Raw genomic sequence first — 21,387 nt, 5'->3', positions numbered from 1 at the left:
AGAAGGAAATTATGAAATTAATCTAAGAATTGAGGAAAATTTAAAATAAAATACCTGTGAGGCATTTATACCAATTGTCACAAGATGTCGCTACCCACTGAAAATCAAAATACTCTTTTCAGGCAGAGATCAAAGCCCCTCCCAGCAATTCAGAAAGAACAAGAGACTGCAAGAAGCTCAGGGTGATGGCATGGAGACTGCAGCATAACAATTGCCTATTTCCCACCATTTTATGCTGACGCTGGAGAGTGGATTAATTTTTTTCCAAAGCAGGGAGAAAACCTACCGTGACAATGTCTTTGGACCAATGCCCCCTGGTGAAGAGCTGGCTGCTGCAACTGATTCTAATCCACAGAGTCTGGGAAATGGGAAGTGGCCAGCTCCATTACTCTGTCCTGGAAGAATCCCAGCATGGCACCTTCGTGGGCCGCATTGCCCAGGATCTGGGGCTGCAGGTGGAGGAGCTTATGCCCCGGATGTTCCGGATGATATCCCAAGGCCATGAGGACTACTTAGAGGTAAATGTCCAAAATGGAATTTTATTTGTTAATTCCCGGATAGATCGAGAGGAGATGTGCGCCAAGACCCTTGTATGCATGATTCACCTGGAGGTGATCCTGGATAAACCCTTGAGAGTCTTTCATGTAGAAGTAGAGATCAAGGATATCAATGACAATGCTCCTATATTCCCTGCTGCTGGGCAAACCCTGATTGTTCCTGAATCTAGACTTCCAGGTTCATCCTTCCCACTAGAGGGAGCTTCTGATGACGATATTGGTTCAAACTCTCATCTCAGCTACAAACTCAGTCCCAATGAGTATTTCACCTTGGATGTTCAAAACGATGAGAAGCATGGTGAGTCTTTAGTTCTTGTGTTAAAGAAACCTCTTGATCGAGAATTAACTCACGTATACAATTTATTGCTTACGGCCACTGATGGAGGAAAACCAGAGCAAACTGGCACAGCTCAGTTGCTAATCAGTGTGCTGGATACGAATGATAATGCACCAGTTTTTAATCAGTCTGTGTATCAAGTTAAAGTTTTTGAAAATGCAAAAATAGGAACGTTAATAATCTGTCTCAATGCAACAGATCTCGATGAAGGAATTAACAAAGACATTATATATTCAATTCGAAGTGTTAACCCACAGAATTTAGGTGCACTGATTAGTTTAGATTCAAGCAATGGACAAATCATATTAAATGGAGAACTTGATTTTGAAAGTATTAAGTTAGGTGAAATTAGGGTAGAAGCAACAGACAAAGGCTACCCACCAATGAAAGGACATTGCAAAGTCCTGATTGAGGTATTGGATGTGAATGACAATGCTCCTGAGATATCAGTCTCATCAATGTCAGTGCCAGTGCCAGAGGACTCCCCACCAGGGACAGTGGTGGCCTTGCTCAGCATTTACGACAGAGATGTTGGTGCCAATGGGCAAGTAAGCTGCTCCTTGTGGCCACCTGGGCTCCCCTTCAAGCTGATGTCCAACTTCAAGAATTATTATTCACTGGTGATAGCTCAGCCTCTGGATCGGGAGAAAGTAGCTGAATATAGACTGTTGGTGATGGCACAAGATCAAGGGGAGCCATTGCTGTCAACCAGCAGCAGTCTGGTTGTGCCCATCAGTGATGTAAATGACAATGCACCTACATTTGCACAACCCTCCTACATGGTCTTTGTGAAGGAGAACAACCCACCAGGTGCACACATCTTCACTGTGTCTGCCTCAGACCTAGATGTGGCTGAGAATGCTCTGGTTAGCTACTCGATGGACGACAAGCTCTGGCCACTGACAAGCTACATCTCGGTGCACTCGGAGAGTGGGAAGGTCTATGCCTTGCAACCCTTGGACTATGAGGAGCTGAAGCTGCTGGAGTTCCAAGTGAGGGCCAAGGATGCTGGGCTGCCCTCCTTATGTGGCAATGTGACTATTCAGGTCTTTGTGGTGGATGAGAATGATAATGCACCAGCAGTGTCTGAGCCAGAGGAGGCTCCCATCTTGCTGGTAGCCCCACTAGAAGCTGGACATGTAGTGGGAAAGATCCGTGCCTTGGATGCTGACTCAGGCTACAATGCATGGCTGCGCTATGAATTGCATGATGCGAAAAGTGGTCCTTGGCGCGTTGGGTTATACAGTGGTGAGATCAGTACAACCCAAGCCCTGGATGAGACAGAAGGTGGCAGCAGCCAGAATCTGCTGATAGTAGTGAAGGATCATGGCAAACCAGTGTTGTCAGCCACAGTCACATTCAGTGTATCACTGATATCAAGTGCTCAGGCTGTTCGCACTGATACCCGGCTTCCCATGTTGGGAGTGAACTCAGGATCCTTGGCAGACAATTCCAATATCTACCTGATCATTGCCATCTGCTCAGTTTCCACATTGTTTCTGCTGGCAATCATTGTGTATATGGCTCTGCGATGCCAGTGTCAACCCAAGGAGCCCGTGGTGTATGGCCCTGGCACAGCCACATTGGTTTGTGCCAGCGAAGTGGGCAGCTGGTCCTATTCAAACCGCCACAGCCATATCCTGGCAGCTCCAGCCGGGGAGGCTGGTGCCAAGAATGACCTCATGGTTTTTACCCCCAACATACCTATCTTTTCAGAGAATGGGGAACTGCAGAATGGAAAGGAGCTGGTCCCAAATGTATCTGGGCAGGTGAGATGTAAAGAGAGTTTGCTTCCTTTAATTTTTCTGATGTCTTATCATGTGGAGTCACTAGCAACTTAAAAAGTAAATTTTCCCATTGAAGTTTTCTTAGTGAATGAGATTCCTGATGGCACACAAAGCGTGTCTTTTGGGGGCTATTATGATTAATTTTAAACAATTTTGCATTTACTTTGTACAACTCTGTTTTAAAGTGAAATTTGCAATACTTGTTTACGGTGTCGCTTTGATAATGTGGGACTTCTTTTGTTTTGCTGAAATGGGAAATTATATGGCGGGCTTAATTTTTAAATTTATTAATTCATCTCTCTGTTCATTATTTTTCATAGCTGATGGATGGCTGAGCTCATTCTTCTGTCATTAACTGCAACCACCTAATAAGGCACCTAAGAATTTTTTTTACCCATTTCTGTGCATTTTTGTTCTATTGATTCCAAGGCAAATGCTGCTCAAAGATTTGTAGACTTCAAAGCTTTACTTCAGATATCACCACTCTGTTTTAATGTCCTCCTTCAATGTCCTTTGTAGTTGTCATAGCCACGGGAGAACTGCTGTTTGCTGAATGAATGACTTATTGTGAATGAACACACATCCACTGACAAGCTTAAGTCTATATTAATTCATAATTTAGGGTCAATCTAAGACATGGTTTGTTATATTTGGGGTGTATTTTAAGAAAGGATTAAAATAAGGCAAGATATGGGGAGTGGAGAAGAAGGTGCTTAACTCTTTCCCCCTCCAGTTGCTTTTTCTGTTCCCCACTGTTGCTTTCTTTCTTGCAGAATTCCAAATGTACGTTTCCAATGGCAAATGCTTTTGGGACTCCAGTCAGAGGGGAACATTTGGCAGGGAAAGCAACTTGGAGTGGAGAAGTGATAGATGGGGTAATAGTTAAGCATGCCTCTCCCACTCTGTTTCTTTGCTCAGAATTACCCCCTTAGAGATAACATCCATTAATAGGGTTAAAATACAGGCACACCTCCTTTTATTGTGTTTCACAGATATTGCTCCTTATGAGGATATAGGTGCAGCTGCAGGCAGCCTGGCTGCTTCCAGGGGAAGGAAGCCACCCCCCCCCAGCCACTGCCCCTCTTCTGGCCTTGAGAGTGGAGCTGTCTAGGGCTGGAGCTGGGTTTTCTCCCTCTTGCCCCTGCAGTTAGGGAGGCCTGGCTTAATAGATGACAATATAACTTCAATATGCACTGGGAAACAAAGAAAAAAAGGGTGTCTTGCTTTATTGTGATATTTGCTTTATTGTGGTGCTCTGAAACCAAACCTACAATATCTTTGAGGTATGCCTGTACATTTGTTTGTTTTGTATCACAAAAAATATTTTACATTTTTTTAAAAAATGTAACTTGTAGTTAGGATCTTAGAGTGAATTTGTATGGACAACTCTGAAATTATATTCTTTCTTTCTTTGGCAATCACTTGTAGCTGAGTAAGATTGTTTTACCACCACTGGAGAAGTTAGAAAGACTTGTCTTTTGGTTCCCATTCAGTTTTTTTGTGTGTGACCAACATTATACAGTATACCATCCCTAAGATACTCAACTGACACTTCTCAGCTGCTAGTAAATTACTTGCTTTCATCCATCTGGCCAGTTTCTGTTGGCTCACCAGCAATGGCTATTCCTTGACAGAGATAGCCTTGACACAGAAATCCATGCTCTGTCAACCGCCTGCTTGGATTATTGTTGGTGTGGTGTTATTCTTGAAGAATGAAGCTTCAGCTAGTATGGAATGCAGTTGCCAGGTTGTTAAGTGGGTCAGCCAGCTGTTCCTGAAGACTGCCAATGGACTTCCTGGCTGAAATCAAGGTGTTAGTGGTGATTTATGAAGCCCTAAATTACTTGCAACCTAAGTACAGTGGTGCTCCGCAAGACGAATGCCTCGCAAGATGGAAAACCCGCTAGACGAAAGGGTTTTCCGTTTTTTGATGCGCTTCGCAGGACGAATTTCCCTATGGTCTTGCTTCGCAAGACGAAAATGTCTTGCGAGTCTTGAGATTTTTTTTCGCTCCCCACCCCCTTTTTCTAAGCCGCTAAACTGCTAATAGCCTTTTAGCAGCTAATCCGCTAATCCCTTAAGGCTTTAATAGCCGCTAACAGCCGCTAATAGCCGCTAAACCGCTAGTAGCGCTAATCCGCTAATCCGCTAGTAGGGTTGCTTCGCTAGACGAAAAAACCGCTAGATGTCTCTTCCTATATAGCCTTGCCTGGATACTAAGTTCTTCTGGAGAGGCCCTTTTTAGTGTCCTGTTGCCAGGAGTTGAATACCATGTGGCAATACCAGAGAGAGCCTATTCAACGGTAGCATCACATCCACTCTAAGGAATGGCAGTTCTGACTCAGTTTTCGCTTTGATGTCAACTTGAAGCATGGTTCTTTACTCAAGCATTTGAGATTCATTAAGTTGTTCAGTTGAGATTGCAGGAGATTCCATTATGTGATTTTACCATTGATAGTATTTATTGATTTTAACTGCTCTCTAAAGATTATTGAGTCTGACCAAACTGCTGGGGGCAGTGGAAGACAGGAGTGCCTGGCGTGCTCTGGTCCATGGGGTCATGAAGAGTCGGGCACGACTAAACGACTAAACAACAACAACAAAGATTATTACAGATTTGCTATTTTAAATATAGTTTTATTGTATCCCACCCTGCAATCCATTGTGATGAAGGGTAGGCTATGGTATTAAAATAAATTAATTGAGCTTTATTTCCATAGCACAAACTGGGATGCAACAACCTCTTAGGCATTTGTGAGCCTCTCTGAAGAAATACCAGCAGCTGTTAAACTACAACAAAAAGTGGAGGGAAATGCTTGATAAAATGTAAAGGGGGAATATGCCCCAAAGCAAAGACACACAGATGGAGGGAGCTGCTTGATTTATGATTTGCTAACTGAATATTAAAAATAAATTAAAAAGCCACCACTGTTGATTTGCACGTACACTTTGGGGACTGAAGGAGGGGGGTCTTCTGTAGGGCCTCTCTAAAGGTGTTGGAAGGTTGACTATAATGTGCTTGTAGAATTTTTTGCCTCAGTTGCTAAAATATCTTGGTTGGCCTTGGGTGCTAGCTCTCTTTATTGGGATGTAAGGTGCCATTTGCCGGTCCACCTTAGGCAGCCAAACATTTTGGGCCAACCGTGGGTGAAATAATGATGCCCAACTGTGGGTTGGGCCAATATGAACTGTCAGTTATTGATCATAATGATACAGCCAGGAAACAGGGAATCGGTTGAAAGCAGCTGATATCTAATTCGATATTGAGTGAACCATTAGTATACAGTTTGTGGTACTAATTTTGAAGTACAAGGACTTTCTGAAAAATTATCTGTATGATATAACTGTCTGCTCCTTAAAGGCTATCCTGTTTCACTGAAGGGAGAAGCACAAAAAATTCCTGTAGACATGTGCCAGTGAACCTATGGAAGAAGGGTGTTCTTTGTTGCTCTTAATGATAAATAAGTTGGCATCCTCGGCGGGCTTGTTGAGAGAAATTATCTATAACCTGACAAAATGTGTTACCTCTTAACTGCTAAGACTTATAAGACTTAACAGATCAAACCAAGTCAAGCGTATAAAACTGCTTCATTGCTTGGGTGTATTTCCATCCTTTTTGTTTTTCCCTTTGATTATCACTAGATTTCAATAGCTGAACTGGACTGGAGTATATTTATAATTTGGGCAGGCTCAGTTGCAAATTGTTCATACTTTTCTGCTAGGTTGCTGTGTACAATTTTTGCAGCTTGATTTTGCCTTCACAAATCATCCAAATTTGCCAGGGCATTGTATCTTATCTATAATCTATGTTTAGAAAATCTATGGTTTCTGACATTTCCACCTTTCTGTCATTTCTCCCCTAATAATATACTTTAAAATATACTGATAATACATTTTAAAATATTCTGATAATATACTTTAAAATATTTGTGTATTGCATCGGATAAGAAACTATTTCATTTCAGCTTCCAATCAGTGGCCTCCTATCAGTGACTAGATACTTGAGCACCTGATTCCTTTTTAAAGGCTTTCTGGGTATTTTCATAACGCCTTTGATTTCCAGCTAGAATTCCACTGGAATTACTGCAGATGGGGGGTGGGTGGGAGGGAAGAGAACTATTACTATTACTGTACTCTTGTTAGGAAAAAGAACATAGATTAGATGCTTTGAAAGATCTCTTGCAAACGTCTTCTCCATTGATTTTGGTATATACACTATCTTAGTCAAACGAGGTGGGTGGGGTGGTACTGAGTGGCCATTAGCCTTCTCAACAGCTGATCCAGTTTATTATGGTCAACATCACATCATTTGATTATACCCATACTATAGAGTGTGTTTGGACAGTCATATGTTGATGGTGATGTCCAGTTCTGTCTTTGTTTTTTTGCTATACTTTGTAAGCAAAATATGCATCATCTGACTATTGTGCTCAATTCCTAAAAGTTGGCTCCAGTAAGGAAGGTGTCTTCAGTGCCATTCACAGGGTTGGTTCATATATAATGCCAACCCATATTTTATTTTATTTTTTGCAAATCATAAGTTAAACTCCAAATTATTAGTTTTGTTTGAGGTGTAAAAAACAAACTGATCTTCCCTGACAATCCCTGAATGCTGTTGGAAACTTTATACTGTGAGGATGGAATAACGCCCCAAATCATACTTTGTTAAACCATATGTAATAAGAAACTAATTTGCACAAACTTTAGAAACTAGTTCAGAAACTTCAGCTAGTCCATAATGCCGTTATATGGCTGTTAACCAGGGCCAGTTATTGGCAGCACCCGACCCTAGTGATAGAACTTCTTTACTGGCTGCCAGTATAAAGGTAAAGGTACCCCTGCCCATAAGGGCCAGTCGTGTCCAACTCTAGGGTTGTGCGCCCATCTCACTTAAGAGGCCGGGGGCCAGCGCTTTCCGGAGACACTTCCGGGTCACGTGGCCAGCGTGACGAAGCTGCTCTGACGAGCCAGCACCAGCGCAGCACACGGAAACACCGTTTACCTTCCCGCTATAAAGCGGTGCCTATTTATCTACTTGCACTTAGGGGTGCTTTCGAACTGCTAGGTGGGCAGGACCTGGGACCGAAAGACGGGAGCTCACCCCGCCGCGGGGATTCGAACCGCCGACCATACGATTGGCAAGTCCTAGGCACTGAGGTTTTACCCACAGCGCCACCTGCATCCCGGCTGCCAGTATATTTCTGGGCATAATTCAAAAGGCTAGTTGTGCCCTTTAAAGCCCTGATTGGCATGGAGCCAGGTTGTCTGAAGGACCACCTTCTCCTATATGAAGCTTTCCAGGTTTAAATATTTTGAGAAGGGGCCCTTCTCTACATTCTACCAACATCTGAGGTATGTTTGGCTTTGGAAATGAGAAAGGGCACCTCCATGCCTATGCCTAGTCTTCAGAAGTGAGGTCTGTTTAGCTACCTCTCTGTTGACCTGTCAGCAAGCAGAGACCTTGTTTGGCTGCTCAGGCAATTTGTTTTTCTGCTAATGCTGTTTATAATTTAGTCCACTGTTTCTGTCTGCTCTTGGTTTTATTTGCTTATTTTTATATTTCTTTATAGCATGTCTATGTTTGTACATGCACAGACAGAAAATGAGAAGGATGGTGTTTATTTTTTAATATAAGCAACCACCTGCAATTAAGGAAAGGGAATTCAGGATGCAAGGTAGCATCGCATAAGAAGTATATGGTATGAATTTAATTGCATTTGTGCTGTCAAATGTATTGTTACATAACTCACATCAAACTTCACTCCTTGATTAGCAGAGCATTGATTTCATGATCGATTGAGGAACAGCAATAAAGTAAATGCACTAATAAATAAATAAAAATGAATTGTGTTCTAATTGCCATTGAGTAGCTCTAAAGGATGAATACTTCCACTGTGATGTCTACAGATTGGATCTGTATATGGCTTATCTGATCTTCTGGGTAATAGGATGCATCACAAACGACATCCCTCTGAATTCACCCCACCCTTATAGGTTTATATGATCTTCTAGAGATGCATCCAAAATTGTCTGCCTCGGGATCCATCTCCCCACCCCTCAAAACAAAGTTTTGAGGCTCCAATTTGTCATGACGTTGGAGTGGCATTTGTAATCTACTATTCTTTCAAACTGGATGTCTACACTTTGTTGCAAATGCTTAGTTTGCTCTTTCTGCAGGTCTTGTTGTATTTTGCTGTTGTTTTCCACTATGCAAATAATGTGTGCAGGTGATTGAAATTACTATCTGTTTTATTATGTAATTATGTACACGATTGCATCAACCCTCATTTTAGTCAATGCAAAGCGTAAGTGCTTATTAACCAGCCCTGAAATTTCATGCAGTGTCCTCTGCCTACCTCTAGAACAGACTCATAGATGGTCCACTGATACAAATGGCAATTTTTAACTGGGTGTATAGGCAGGACTGCCAAAATCACTTAGGACCTGCACCTACATACTGATTTATACTTTAAAATTATTGCAGCATCTTAAAAACTAACACATTTATTGTGGCATAAACCTTAATGGGCTATAGTCCATTTCATCAGGTGCTTCATCAAATGCTTTTGCCATAATAAATATGTTAATCTTTAAGGTGTAAGAATATGTATTTGTTTTGCTGCTACAGATTAACATGTACAGATTTGCTGCTACAGATTAATATGTAACATGTAACATAAGGACTCCCCTGGTGCAATAGGAGGAAGTAGTGACAGATAGCCATTAAAATAACATCCCAGTCAACTATTTTTTTAAAAGCAATTTTATTGAGTTTTACAATTTTATATTTTACAATTTTATATCAATCAACACAATGTAACATTTGTCATAAAAAAGAAAAGAAATCCCCCCTCCCCGTGACTTCCTCCAACTTCCCTTTCCGGTTCTTTAAATATTTACTATTTCTGCTTAATTGTTATCTTATTTTTATATTTTATACCTTAATCCTCTTAACTTCTTATTGTTTTTGTACTGAATTTTTTTTCATGATTATATCCTACAATCAATTTCATTCCATCTTATCCTTTCTTAACCTTTGATCTTATTTTCTTAATTGTAAGTGTTTAATCAAACCTTGCTAGTGAGTCCATTTCTTTACAATACAGTGGTACCTCGGGTTAAGTACTTAATTTGTTCCAAAGGTCCGTTCTTAACCTGAAACTGTTCATAACCTGAAGCACCATTTTAGCTAATGGGGCCTCCTGCTGCCTCCGCGCCACTGGAGCACAATTTCTGTTCTCATCCTGAAGCAAAGTTCTTAACCGGAGGTACTATTTCTGGGTTAGCAGAGTCTGTAACCTGAAGCGTATGTAACCCAAGGTACCACTGTATTTCTGTAAATACAGCATAAAAAGTTCCTAGTCTTTTTTAAAGTCTTCGTTATCATTGTCTCCGATTCTTCCCGTAAGTTTCGCCAAGCTTAATCCACAAGCTTGACTCGCCATTCTTCTTTCGTTGGAGTCTGGTTGTCCTTCCATTTCTGGGCTAGGAGAATCTGAGCCGCTGTTGTAGCATATATAAACAACTTTTTCCGTTCTTTTGGTAATTCATGTCCTATTATACCTAACAAAAATGCTTCTGGTTTTTTTAACAAAAGTTATTTTGAACATCTTCTTCAATTCATTGTAAATCATTTCCCAATAACTTTTTATAAGTTTACAATTCCACCACATATGGTAAAACGTTCCTTTTTTCTCTTTACACTTCCAGCACTTATTAGAGCTTGTTCTATACATTTTTCAAGTTTAGCAGGAGTTAAATACCATTGATACATCATTTTCATGTAGTTCTCTTTCAGAGTTGTACATGCGGTAAATTTTAAATCAACTTTCCATAATTTTTCTCAGTCTTTCATTTGTAAGTTGTATCCTAGATATTGTACCCATTTAATCATTACACATTTGACTTCTTCCTCTTTGGTTTCCCATTCTAACAAAAAATTATACATATTCTTCAGTAACTTAGTATTATCCTCTACAACTTCTCTTTGAAATCTAGATAAAGTATAACTGGGATGCGGGTGGTGCTGTGGGTTAAACCACAGAGCCTAGGACTTGCCAATCAGAAGGCCAGTGGTTCAAATCCCCGCGACGGGGTGAGCTCCCATTGCTCGGTCCCTGCTCCTGCCAACCTAGCAGTTTGAAAGTACATCAAAGTGCAAGTAGATAAATAGGTACCGCTCCGGCGGGAAGGTAAATGGCATTTCCATGCGCTGCTCTGGTTCGCCAGAAGCAGCTTAGTCGTGCTGGCCACAGGACCCGGAATCTGTACACTGGCTCCCTCGGCCAATAAAGCGAGATGAGCGCCGCAACCCCAGAGTCGGTCACGACTGGACCTAAGGGGTCCCTTTACCTTTACCTTAAAATATAACTAAATCCTTTTTTTTTTTTTTTTGCCTTCTTTAAAAACCTCATTTACTTGAAAATATTGTAACCAATCATTAACATGTTCTTGGATCTCTTCAAATTCTTTCAATTTTAGTTTATCTTCTGTTTCTATTACATCCCAGTCAACTATTGATGCTGTGTACCTTGATCCTATACGTGCTTGCTTAGAGTAAATTCCTCCAGGTTCAATGGATCTTGTTCTCAAACAAGTAAGTACTCATTTGCAGCATTTTGTACTATTGTATGGTTAGCATACAATATGACAGGACAGGGAAAGTTTTAATTCACCTTGGATAGCTGAATGCTTTGGGCTAGCCCTGCTCCTGGGAATTTAATTCTTGGAACTGGCTAGCAAAAGTTGGGCACATAATTTACCAAATGTACTGTAGACCTAATGAAACTAGTTTGCCTTAGCTGTACCAGCCAGATAGCTTTGTAAGGACTTTGATATGTGGCTAGAACACCAGAGTGCAATATGTAGACCACAGCATAGTGATTTTTAATGGGGTTGGATAATGAGGCAATATTGACAGCCACAGAATCAGATTGTCATAATGAATTTGTTAGCCTCCAAGGTACTACAATCCTCTGTTGCCACAAGGGGTCTGCTTTCACAGCTCACCCATCACAGAAGGCCTGTTCCTGGGCCCAGGAAAAACCCTGACATCTCTGCTAAGTTTTTTTTTAAAATTATAATAATTTATTGTTGTTATCCTCAATTGGAATCAATTATATTGCATATAAAATCTCCAGATCCTTTAATTCTGAAGGCTGCATGAGTCAGAGGGAAAGAATGATAATAAGCATATTCAAACAGCCCAATATACAAATGAATATACAAATGTCCTCACGCTTCCTATTTTTGCAGCGCACAAAAAGGCCAGGTTACTCCCGCCTCCCTATGAGTGGTCTGATATTTTCTCCTCTTCCCTTCCCTTGAGAGCAAATAGGATTTTGAAATAGTTTACCACCACTCCTCTCCTTAAAAATTTATATACCAGTAATAAATCCAGACCCAGGAACTCAAAGAGATATATTGCTGCTTTCCACAGAAGCGGTGGGGGCAAGATTGTCTTTCCTGCTTTAGTTTGCTGCCTTGCAAATGTGAGACAATAGTAATAGAAGAGCAACAGGCAGACCAAAAATTCATGCATCTGATTGGCTCAGATTGAAATGCATGCATGCAACTGATGGGGTTGGGAAGGTCATTTATAATCCTACCCAAGCCCTGAGAGAATCCTGATTGGCCGGTAGTTTAATCCACTGGGGAAAGTGGTAAAAGAAAAGGAGGTTCAGAGGGACCTGCTGCCTTCCATAAGGCACTTCTAGTGGAATGTATTACAGTGGTACCTCAGGTTACAGATGCTTCAGGTTACGGACTCTGCTAACCCAGAAATAGTACCTTGGGTTAAGAACTTTGCTTCAGGATGAGAACAGAAATCGCGCAGCGGTGGTGTGGCAGCAGCGGGAGGCCCCATTAGCTAAAGTGGTGCTTCAGGTTAAGAACAGTTTCAGGTTAAGAATTGACCCCCAGAACGAATTAAGTACGTAACCAGAGGTACCACTGTATAGTATTTACAAACCCTTTTAAGTTCCAAGAGATGGATGGAACCATTAGGATTGTTGTGCCTGGCTGTCCTGCCCAGAGATGATTAGCCAGCACAGCAGATGGGCAAAAATAAGTCCAGAGGGGTCTCTAAGTGTATTTAATAGGAATGTAAGGAACAGAGGAGGAACTGGGCTATAGCTTTGGTGGGTTTGGAGATTTAGGGTAGGCAGTGCCCCAGTTGCATTAAGTGAGGTGCCTCCATTGCTCCCAGTGGTTCTTTGTAGCAAAGAAATAGCTATAATTACTGTACATTACCCACAGCTGTGGTAAAGTGTAGTATGGACACGAGCTGCTGTTTGAGAGTGTACAAAGATATCCTAAGAGCTGCTTCAACCACAAAACACATGATGTTAAGATGAAAGCTCTATTAGCTGAGTTTCCTCCTCTAGCCCTCTGGTCCCAGTAGTTCACAGACCAGTTTTCTGTTAACTTCTAGCCATTGCCAGAAGTAAATTTTAAAACATGTTTATTGACTGGGCATCATACCAGCCGTGCAAGGTACAATGAGCCCTCCGTAAAATATGTGAAAAAGAGCTTTGTGAGATGCCCCACTCAAGATGGAGTCAGTCTCTTGAGAGGGTGGTTACAAACCAGATCCAGGTACTCTTGGAGGAGCCATAGTTCCCAGATCCATTTCAGTTGGGATTCAGACCTGGGTTTCATAGGGAAACTTGGTTGCCTTGTACAATGACGTGTGTCATAAAAGAGACAGGGGGAGTGTGGCTCTGTTGATATTCCTTGATCTTTTAGAGGTTTTCAATATTATTGACCATGGTTTCATTCTGACACAGGTGGCGCAGTGGTCTAAACCACAGAGCCTAGGGCTTGCCAATCAGAAGGTTGGCGGTTCAAATCCCCATGATGGTGTGAGCTCCCGTTGCTTGGTCCCTGCCAACCCAGCAGTTCGAAAGCACATCAATATGCAAGTAGATAAGTAGGTACTGCTCAGTTGGGAAGGTAAACAGCGTTCCCGTGCGCTGCTCTGGTTCGCCAGAAGCGGCTTAGCTATGCTGGCCACATGACCTGGAAGCTGTATGCTGGCTCCCTCGGCCAGTAAAGTGAGGTGAGCGCCGCAACCCCAGAGTTGTCCACGACTGGTCTCAATGGTCAGGGGTCCCTTTACCTTTACTTATCATTCTGAGGCGACTGCCTGAGCTGGATATTTGGTGCATTGCATTCCAATGATTCCACTCCTACTTGAATGATAGACTCCAGAAGGAGTGGCAGAGCATATGCCCATGCTGCTCAGGGTAGGTGTGCTCCCGAGGGAGGAGGAGCATGGAGGGTGTCCTCCCAGGTGTGGGATAGCTGCTTGGGTGCACTAAGCGGTGCGTGCCCTGCAGCCAGGGGCGGAGTGAGCCGCCCAAGGGGGCGGAGTGAGCTGCTGATGGCGGACATTTGGCACGCTGCCCACCCATGACTCCCAAGCCTCCCCCAGCTGTCAAAACAAAGGGGGAAGACACACCTGGCCTCAGTGGCATGGAGTGCCTTTTACCAATTTAGGCCAGTGGCTCAAATACAACCCTATCTGGGTAATATGGCTGCAGTAATCTGTTCTCTGGTAAGTACAAGATTGAACTATTGCAATGTGCTCTACATGGAGCTGCCTTTGAAAATGGTTTGGAAGCTTCTATTAGGAAAGAATGTGGCTGCCCGACTGTTGACAGCTTCAAGGCGAAGAGATACTATAACACCAATTCTGTTACAACTAGATTTGTTCTAGATTCAGAGCTCAATTAAAATGCTGATTTTGACCTATAAAGTTTAAAAATGCTGGTTTTGACCTATATAGTTTAAAAATGCTGGTTTGACCTATAAAGCTCTTTAGGTCTCAGAGTCTCAGTAGCTTCTGGAAGCCACCTACACTCTTAAACCTTCTTCTGAGGTGGGATACTGTCCTTCGTGAGGTCCGCCTGGTCCTTTGTTAACATCTTTTCAGGTAAAAACTTACCTTTTCCTTCAGTATTTGATGGGCTGAGATTATGTTATTTTGCTGCCAATGGTTCATTTTGCTGTTGAGGTATGTGTGTGTGTTTGTATCTATGAAGGAATTGCAGTTGATTTGTATGAATCGTGCTCCTTCTAGGGTAGTTTGTCCTACTTTGGTCCCCACTCTGCACTTAGTTCTCACCTATGGCTCCTAGAAGCTGTCAGCATTCAACAGTGGGCACACCCCAGGAAATGGTTTTGACTAGCCGGCTAAAACAGGTGAGGATAGCCAATGGGTCTCAAACTCTCAGTGAGTTAGGGACTTCACCTGCATGTGAAGACAGGCTCTGGCAGATTGAGCAGACAAGACCAATAGTGGCTCCAATGGTCATTAAGGCGGTTTCTGCACATGCTGTAGAAGGAAGTGAGGAGCAGATGAGGATTGCCAACCTAGGAAGGTACCCAATCTAGGAGAACTCTGGTCCTAAATCTCTGATGCTTTGCATGATCTCTTTGGGAGAAGAAAAGGCTAAGGAATAAACCCTACATAAACCCATAGCAGAGTCCCTAAGATGGCTGGATGGTGCCTTGTACACCTCCTTCTGGTAACTCCTGCAGCCAAGCTGGTGCCAGATGTCTTGCTCTGCTTTCCTTTGGACCCTATCAGCAAGGCCGAGAGGCGGGTCTTGTCATCTGGGTAGCCCAGGACCTTCATACACATTGCCCAGGTTTGCGTCCCAGGAAGGTCACTTTATGCCTTTAACACAACAGTTTGACTGGAGCCACATTCCATTATCTCTTGAGACAGAAGAATGTCAACCAACATATCCTTCCTCATGTTAGCCTAAGGCGTTGTTTTCTTTCTTGACTTGCCTCTGCCTTTGATTGATCTCCCTAGAAATGTATCCATGCTGTGTCTGGAACTGCAGGTCAAAAAACAGCTGCTTCTTTCCAGGATCCGCTGTACTTGTGCTTATAACAAATGTTTGGGCATTGGCAAACTTTGTCTCCACCTGCCACTCTGAGCCTATCTGCATATATGCTTTTTTATTTTCTATTTCCCCCGCCCCTTAACTTGTATGTCTCTTCAAGTAGCTTGTTAAAAAACTTTCCTTGCTTTGCATTGGAATTTTATGTTCTGCATTTCTCAGACATTTGAGTATCACTGGCCACACACTATCAAGGTGTTTTATCACAGTGACCAGGAAGTAGGATAGTATCTGCTGCCAGAAAACACACGTTGCTTTCTAAACTCCTGGTTGTCTTTCTCTTCTTGCTCTTTTAAACTAGAGGCTTGGTTGTTGTTTTACCTAGGACTATGGGGTGTTTAATGATCTAATAGCATTTTTAAAGTAATCTGTTACACCTGGAGACTGAATCCAACAGGAGGAGAGATATAATTTCTAAAAATTGCTGCTGTGGTTAAGGCAGCTACATAAGCTCTTTCCACGTTTCAGCTTACTTTCCATCAGACTAACTTCACAACCTCTCAGCTCAAGTGCATATTGTAATAGTTGTCTCCGAGTTAGTCTTCAGTTTACAAATCATTCACTGTACGTCTCAGGAGAATTTACTTCATTTTTCCTCATTTCACTCTGCTAGTCTACCACTACATCAGCTCTATGGACCTGTTCCAACTTTAAGTAACAGCTTTCCAGTCCATCTATCTGTGGCAGGGGGAAAAAAAATCACACTGCACTTAATTTTGGGGGGTGAGGGTGGGAGCAGCTCGGAGGCCCACAAGTAGGAGGCAATATAGACTGAGACCTAGTCTACATGCTGTGCTTGCCTTATAAATATGATATTTATGCTGCTGTGTATGCTTCCGAAGTGTATTTTATATGATAGTTTGACATTGTCAATAGAGCATATGAATATTGGCCAGCCAAAGCAGTTTGAGAGATGACTGACGAGCAGAACTAGACAGTCTTGGAACTGAGTTCTCTTTGGTATCTGTCTCGAATCTGGGTAATCTTCTTAGCATGCTCACAGCTTGGAAGAGTAGATGTAAGGTCCAGATGTCTCTATACTGAAATGGTTGCACTGGAAATTCACACTAGTTGTTGCTTCTACTATGGGGTCCTGAAAGATAATTTTTTCTGCTTCAGGGTGGGCTTCTTTCTCACTTGGTGGAGGTGATGAGAGAAATAGGAATTGCAACATTGAAATCTGTTAATAATTTGTCATGATGTGCTAATTTAAGACGGAACTGCTTTGAGCTAATGACAAGTTGGTATATTACACCTTTTAAAAATCAAATGAAATAACAGCCTTTTCTGTTGGAAGTGGCAAAGGGAGGAGGGGAATTCTCCTCCCCATCTTTGCTAGTTTGCTCAGCAACCAAGAGCTTTCAAATGATCAAGGCAGTAACTGAATCAATAAGCAGAAATAAAATTAACATTGGGCCCTCTGTTTTTGCTGACTCCATAGAGATAGCCTCACCTCCTTTGGAGTTTATAAAATCTTTTTAGAGTGTTCAGAAGTCTCTCTCTCTCTGTGTGAATCGCCTTATATCAATCCTATTTGATTGTTATGTATTATTGTCCCAAATATCATTGAAAGCGTTCGAGAGCTAACCCAAATCTGACAAGTGCGTTTATGTCACAGTTTCTAATTCATATACATCATTCTAAGGCCGCAGTACTATATACATGGAGAAAGTCCAAATGAACATTTTAGAACTTCTGAATAAACATGCACAGGACTGTTCTGCTGGCCAGGGTCCTGCATGTTAGAGAAGATTGCCTTGCCCCTACAATAGCAGAATGGGAAAAGAAATCACTTTAATGTTGCCTATCATGTCAAAGCAGATCAATTACATGAGAGTATAGAAAAACAACAAACAAATGCCGAGATTGTTCAGAATTTGACATCCTTTGCTATTGGTAGAACAACCCATATATCTCATAAACAAAATATTCAGTTTTAAACATTGTAATATTTTACTTTAATTTCTTTAAAAATTTTGCCTGTCATCTTCTAAAAAATATAAAAAGTGGCAAGCAATATTGACAAATTAGAATAATATAACAGTGTTAAAAATAATAAATTAAATCAAAACAGTATCAAATAGAATCAACATAAAAAACAGCAGAGCCAATGATTTTTTTCAAGTTGAGCAAAATGTAGACCTCTTGGCCTCCCCACCCCCTGCACTTGTACAGAACTGTAACAAGTGCCATTTAGTGACCAATAATCTCAAACTTCTGCTGAAGGATCATCATCAAGGAAGTATCTGGTCCTTGTGAGGAGCTCCCAAGTCAGCATTTGACTGCCTAAGCTAGGCAGTCTTTAGGTACAGGGTCTGGCTGTTCTGCAAAAAGTATATAAGAAGAGGTTGCTGGATTAAGCCAATGGCCCGTCTAGTCAAGCATCCTGTTCTCACTGTGACCAACCAATTGACTGTGCCAAGCCCCAAGGCAAGACCCAAGCACAAGTGCTCTCCACTCCTGTGGTTCCTAGAAATAGATAGAGAAGCAAACTGCCCCTTGCACCATTACAGCCTTCACCATAAAACCTCTGGCTACCAGCATGCCATTAAACCTTCTGCCATCCCTAAAGTTAGACTTCCTCTCTTGTAGAACCTGCAGTCCCACAAAGAGCCTTTTCCCTCCCACCTTTGCAGCCTGCGTGCTAGCAGATGGACAGAAGCGGCACTTGTCCCTGTCATCAGACACAAACACTCTGGCCCCACACACCCTTCACTTCCTGAAAACTTCTGCAGCTCATTGTCATCCTTCAGAATCTTCCTTTCTCTTCTAGACAGAGAGAGTGGTGATGGAGCAGGGAAGTACAGATTATTCTACCTGTATTTCATGCACAATTTGCTGTCTGGTTCAAGATCTTGATGTGAGATGGGTTTAAATAGGTAGGAGAGGATACATTAATTGCAATTTATCCCTCCAGGTGCCCATGTGTGCATTGAACGTATGAAGAGACCATCTTACCACTTCATTTAAAATGTAGGGCTGAGCAAAGCTTAAAGTTCCATCCTTAACAGAAAAAGTCATTATACTGCATTCATTCTCAGCAGCAACAGCAGTAAAATAAATGCAGGTGAAATACTTATATTTCCAGTATAAACAGCCTCAGGTATGTGCCTGAGATGGAGCAGTTGGATGTATATCTGCTCCTAGAATCATAGAATCATAGAGTTGGAAGAGACCACAAGGGCCATCGAGTCCAACCCCCTGCCAAGCAGGAAACACCATCAGAGCACTCCTGACATATGGTTGTCAAGCCTCTGCTTAAAGACCTCCAAAGAAGGAGACTCCACCACACTCCTTGGCAGCAAATTCCACTGTCGAACAGCTCTTACTGTCAGGAAGTTCTTCCTAATGTTTAGGTGGAATCTTCTTTCTTGTAATTTGGATCCATTGCTCCGTGTCCGCTTCTCTGGAGCAGCAGAAAACAACCTTTCTCCCTCCTCCATGTGACATCCCTTCATATATTTGAACATGGCTATCATATCACCCCTTAACCTCCTCTTCTCCAGGCTAAACATGCCCAGCTCCCTTAGACGTTCCTCATAAGGCATCGTTTCCAGGCCTTTGACCATTTTGGTTGCCCTCCTCTGGACACGTTCCAGTTTGTCAGTGTCCTTCTTGAACTGTGGTGCCCAGAACTGGACACAGTACTCCAGGTGAGGTCTGACCAGAGCAGAATACAGTGGCACTATTACTTCCCTTGATCTAGATGCTATACTCCTGTTGCTTATCAAAGAGAAACAGGAAGAGAGAAAGGAATAGTCCATATGTCCCCCCCCCCCGAAAAGAGACGAAATGACACTAAACAGAGCCCTCTCAACAAATTACATTTCTGTTATCTGTGTCTGTCTATTGGCAGTACAGCTCTGTGGTCTTTAACCCCTTCCCATGCTAACTAGTAAGAATATCCATTGCTAGATTGGGCTGCTAATCTCCCACACTTCGTTCAAGTTCCATCCAGCTGAATAGGGCTTGTCTTTAGATACCTAAATCCTGTCCAAGTCCCATTTATTCCAATGGAGTCTTTTCAAATAGAGCATCAAATGTGAAATGCAAGAAAGAAAAGATGCATTTTAAATGTTTCCTTAAAATTGAGATGAAGGGACCAGGAATGAAAAAGCATGAGTCAATAGCAAAAGGGAACTGAGGTTTTAATCAGTTTGGTGCTTGATGAATGGATAGCAATGGAGAACAGACTTACAGCGCAGTCCTGTTTATGTCTACATAGATGTAAGCCCTATTAAAATCAGTGGGACTTAGTAAGAGTCTTTTATAGAGCCATTAAATAAAAGGGATGAATTTTAGAAAGCAGCAAGCCTTAGCTATAGAGCAGTACAGTGGTACCTCAGGTTAAGAACTTAATTCGTTCCGGATTCGTTAATTCGTTAACCTGAAACTGTTCATAACCTGAAGCACCACTTTAGCTAATGGGGCCTCCCGCTGCTGCCGCGCAGCCGGAGCAAGATTTCTGTTCTCATCCTGAAGCAAAGTTCTTAACCCGAGGTACTATTTCTGGGTTAGCGGAGTCTGTAACCTGAAGCGTCTGTAACCCGAGGTACCACTGTAATGTGGGACCCCAAAGAGAGAAAGAAGGCTAAAGGCAACAGCTTCCTGTGACACCTGAAGGGGTGATCTTGCCGTTGAAAGAAGGTGAAGCAAAACGGAAGGTTTGCAATGAATGCTTTTCTTCGGCATGTTCAGCTCTTCCCTTTTCCTAAAAAGCACTTGGCTGGCAGCCGGCAAGTTGCCAGGACGCAGAACTCCTTTGGATGGCGGTTCACTTGTTTGCATTCGTGCCAAAGGTCTTCCTTGGGAGAGACCCGTGTCTCTTCCTGCACAGAGAGCATGGAGAAAGCTCCAAGTTACAAGATGGCTTCAGGTTACCAGAGGGGCAGTTCCAGGGTAGCGCCGTCCTTGGCCGGCGGGGAGCAAGGCGCAGTGGCGTAGCGTGGGTTGTCAGCACCCGGGGCATGGCAAGTAATTTGCGCCCCCTGGAGCCAGGTAGGGGCAGAGAGCTGCGAGTGCGAGCGCTCCCCCCCCCCCATGTTGCGCCCGGTGCGGCAGGCACCCCCTGCACCCCACACGCTACGCCACTGGCAAGGCGGCAGCACGAGAGACGCGGCCGCCCTTCCTTGCCCAGGAGTCCTTACGCGGCGGGTTTCCTGGAAATCAGATTCCCTGCGGTTGACTCGTAAATCAACGCGCAGCGGCGGCTCGATGCGCTCCCGAATCCAGCGGCGAATCTCGGACGCGCAGTTCGCCTCCTTGGCAGCCGCTCTTCTGCCCATTGCCGAGCGCTCAAGAGATGCCGCCCGCAGGTTTCCTGGGAGGCGCAGCGGGCGTCGGGGGCCGCTGGCAGCCGCGCGTTGAAGGGGCTTCTTTCTGGGCGGCTGCTGCTTCTCACCTTCTGCCAGATGCCCGCCAGGGAGGCTGCCCCAGGAAGGACGTTTGGTTCGGAGGCGTGAAGTGGAATTGGAAAGCTTGCTTTTGACATGCGAGGAGCTCCCAGGAGTTGTCGGTGAAGCGGAGGAAATCGGTGCGGGAGGCGACAACCCTCTTTTCAGCTCAGCGCCGAGGATAGGGGTGGCTGCCGTGACGTCATAGGCACACCAGCCAATGCGGGACTGGAATTGCAAGCGAGTTGACAAGAAGGGAGACTAGCAGCGGCGGTTACTTGGAGTCCTGCCCGGACCCGGCACCTGCAGAACCCTGCAGCCCAGCACGTGGACCACTGTGGGAGAGGCGCAGAAGCCCTGCCGGGAGGAAGCCGGTGGATATTTTTGGTACCCCGTTGA

General features: G+C 43.3%; 1 protein-coding gene across 7 annotated transcripts in view; it reads left to right on the top strand.

The window, feature by feature from the left end:
* LOC310681116 (protocadherin alpha-C2-like) overlaps positions 1–21,387 on the top strand; it is a 186,463-nt gene that overhangs the window by 82,356 nt on the left and 82,720 nt on the right. Inside the window, exon 1 of one of the 7 annotated variants that reach the window (XM_083448613.1) lies at positions 26–2,663. The exons of 5 other annotated variants lie outside the window; for them this stretch is intronic. In XM_083448613.1, coding sequence (XP_083304739.1) covers positions 294–2,663 — 2,370 coding nt within the window. In that variant the 5' untranslated portion in view covers positions 26–293. Of the gene's footprint in view, positions 1–25; positions 2,664–21,387 lie in introns of those variants that run through there. One more of the 7 variants, XM_083448609.1, reaches the window with a different exon arrangement.

This window comes from Podarcis tiliguerta (assembly GCF_965153285.1).
Source record: "Podarcis tiliguerta genome assembly, chromosome: 7".
Classification (NCBI taxonomy): Eukaryota; Metazoa; Chordata; class Lepidosauria; order Squamata; family Lacertidae; genus Podarcis; species Podarcis tiliguerta.
This window is presented reverse-complemented; position numbering and strand designations above follow the sequence as displayed.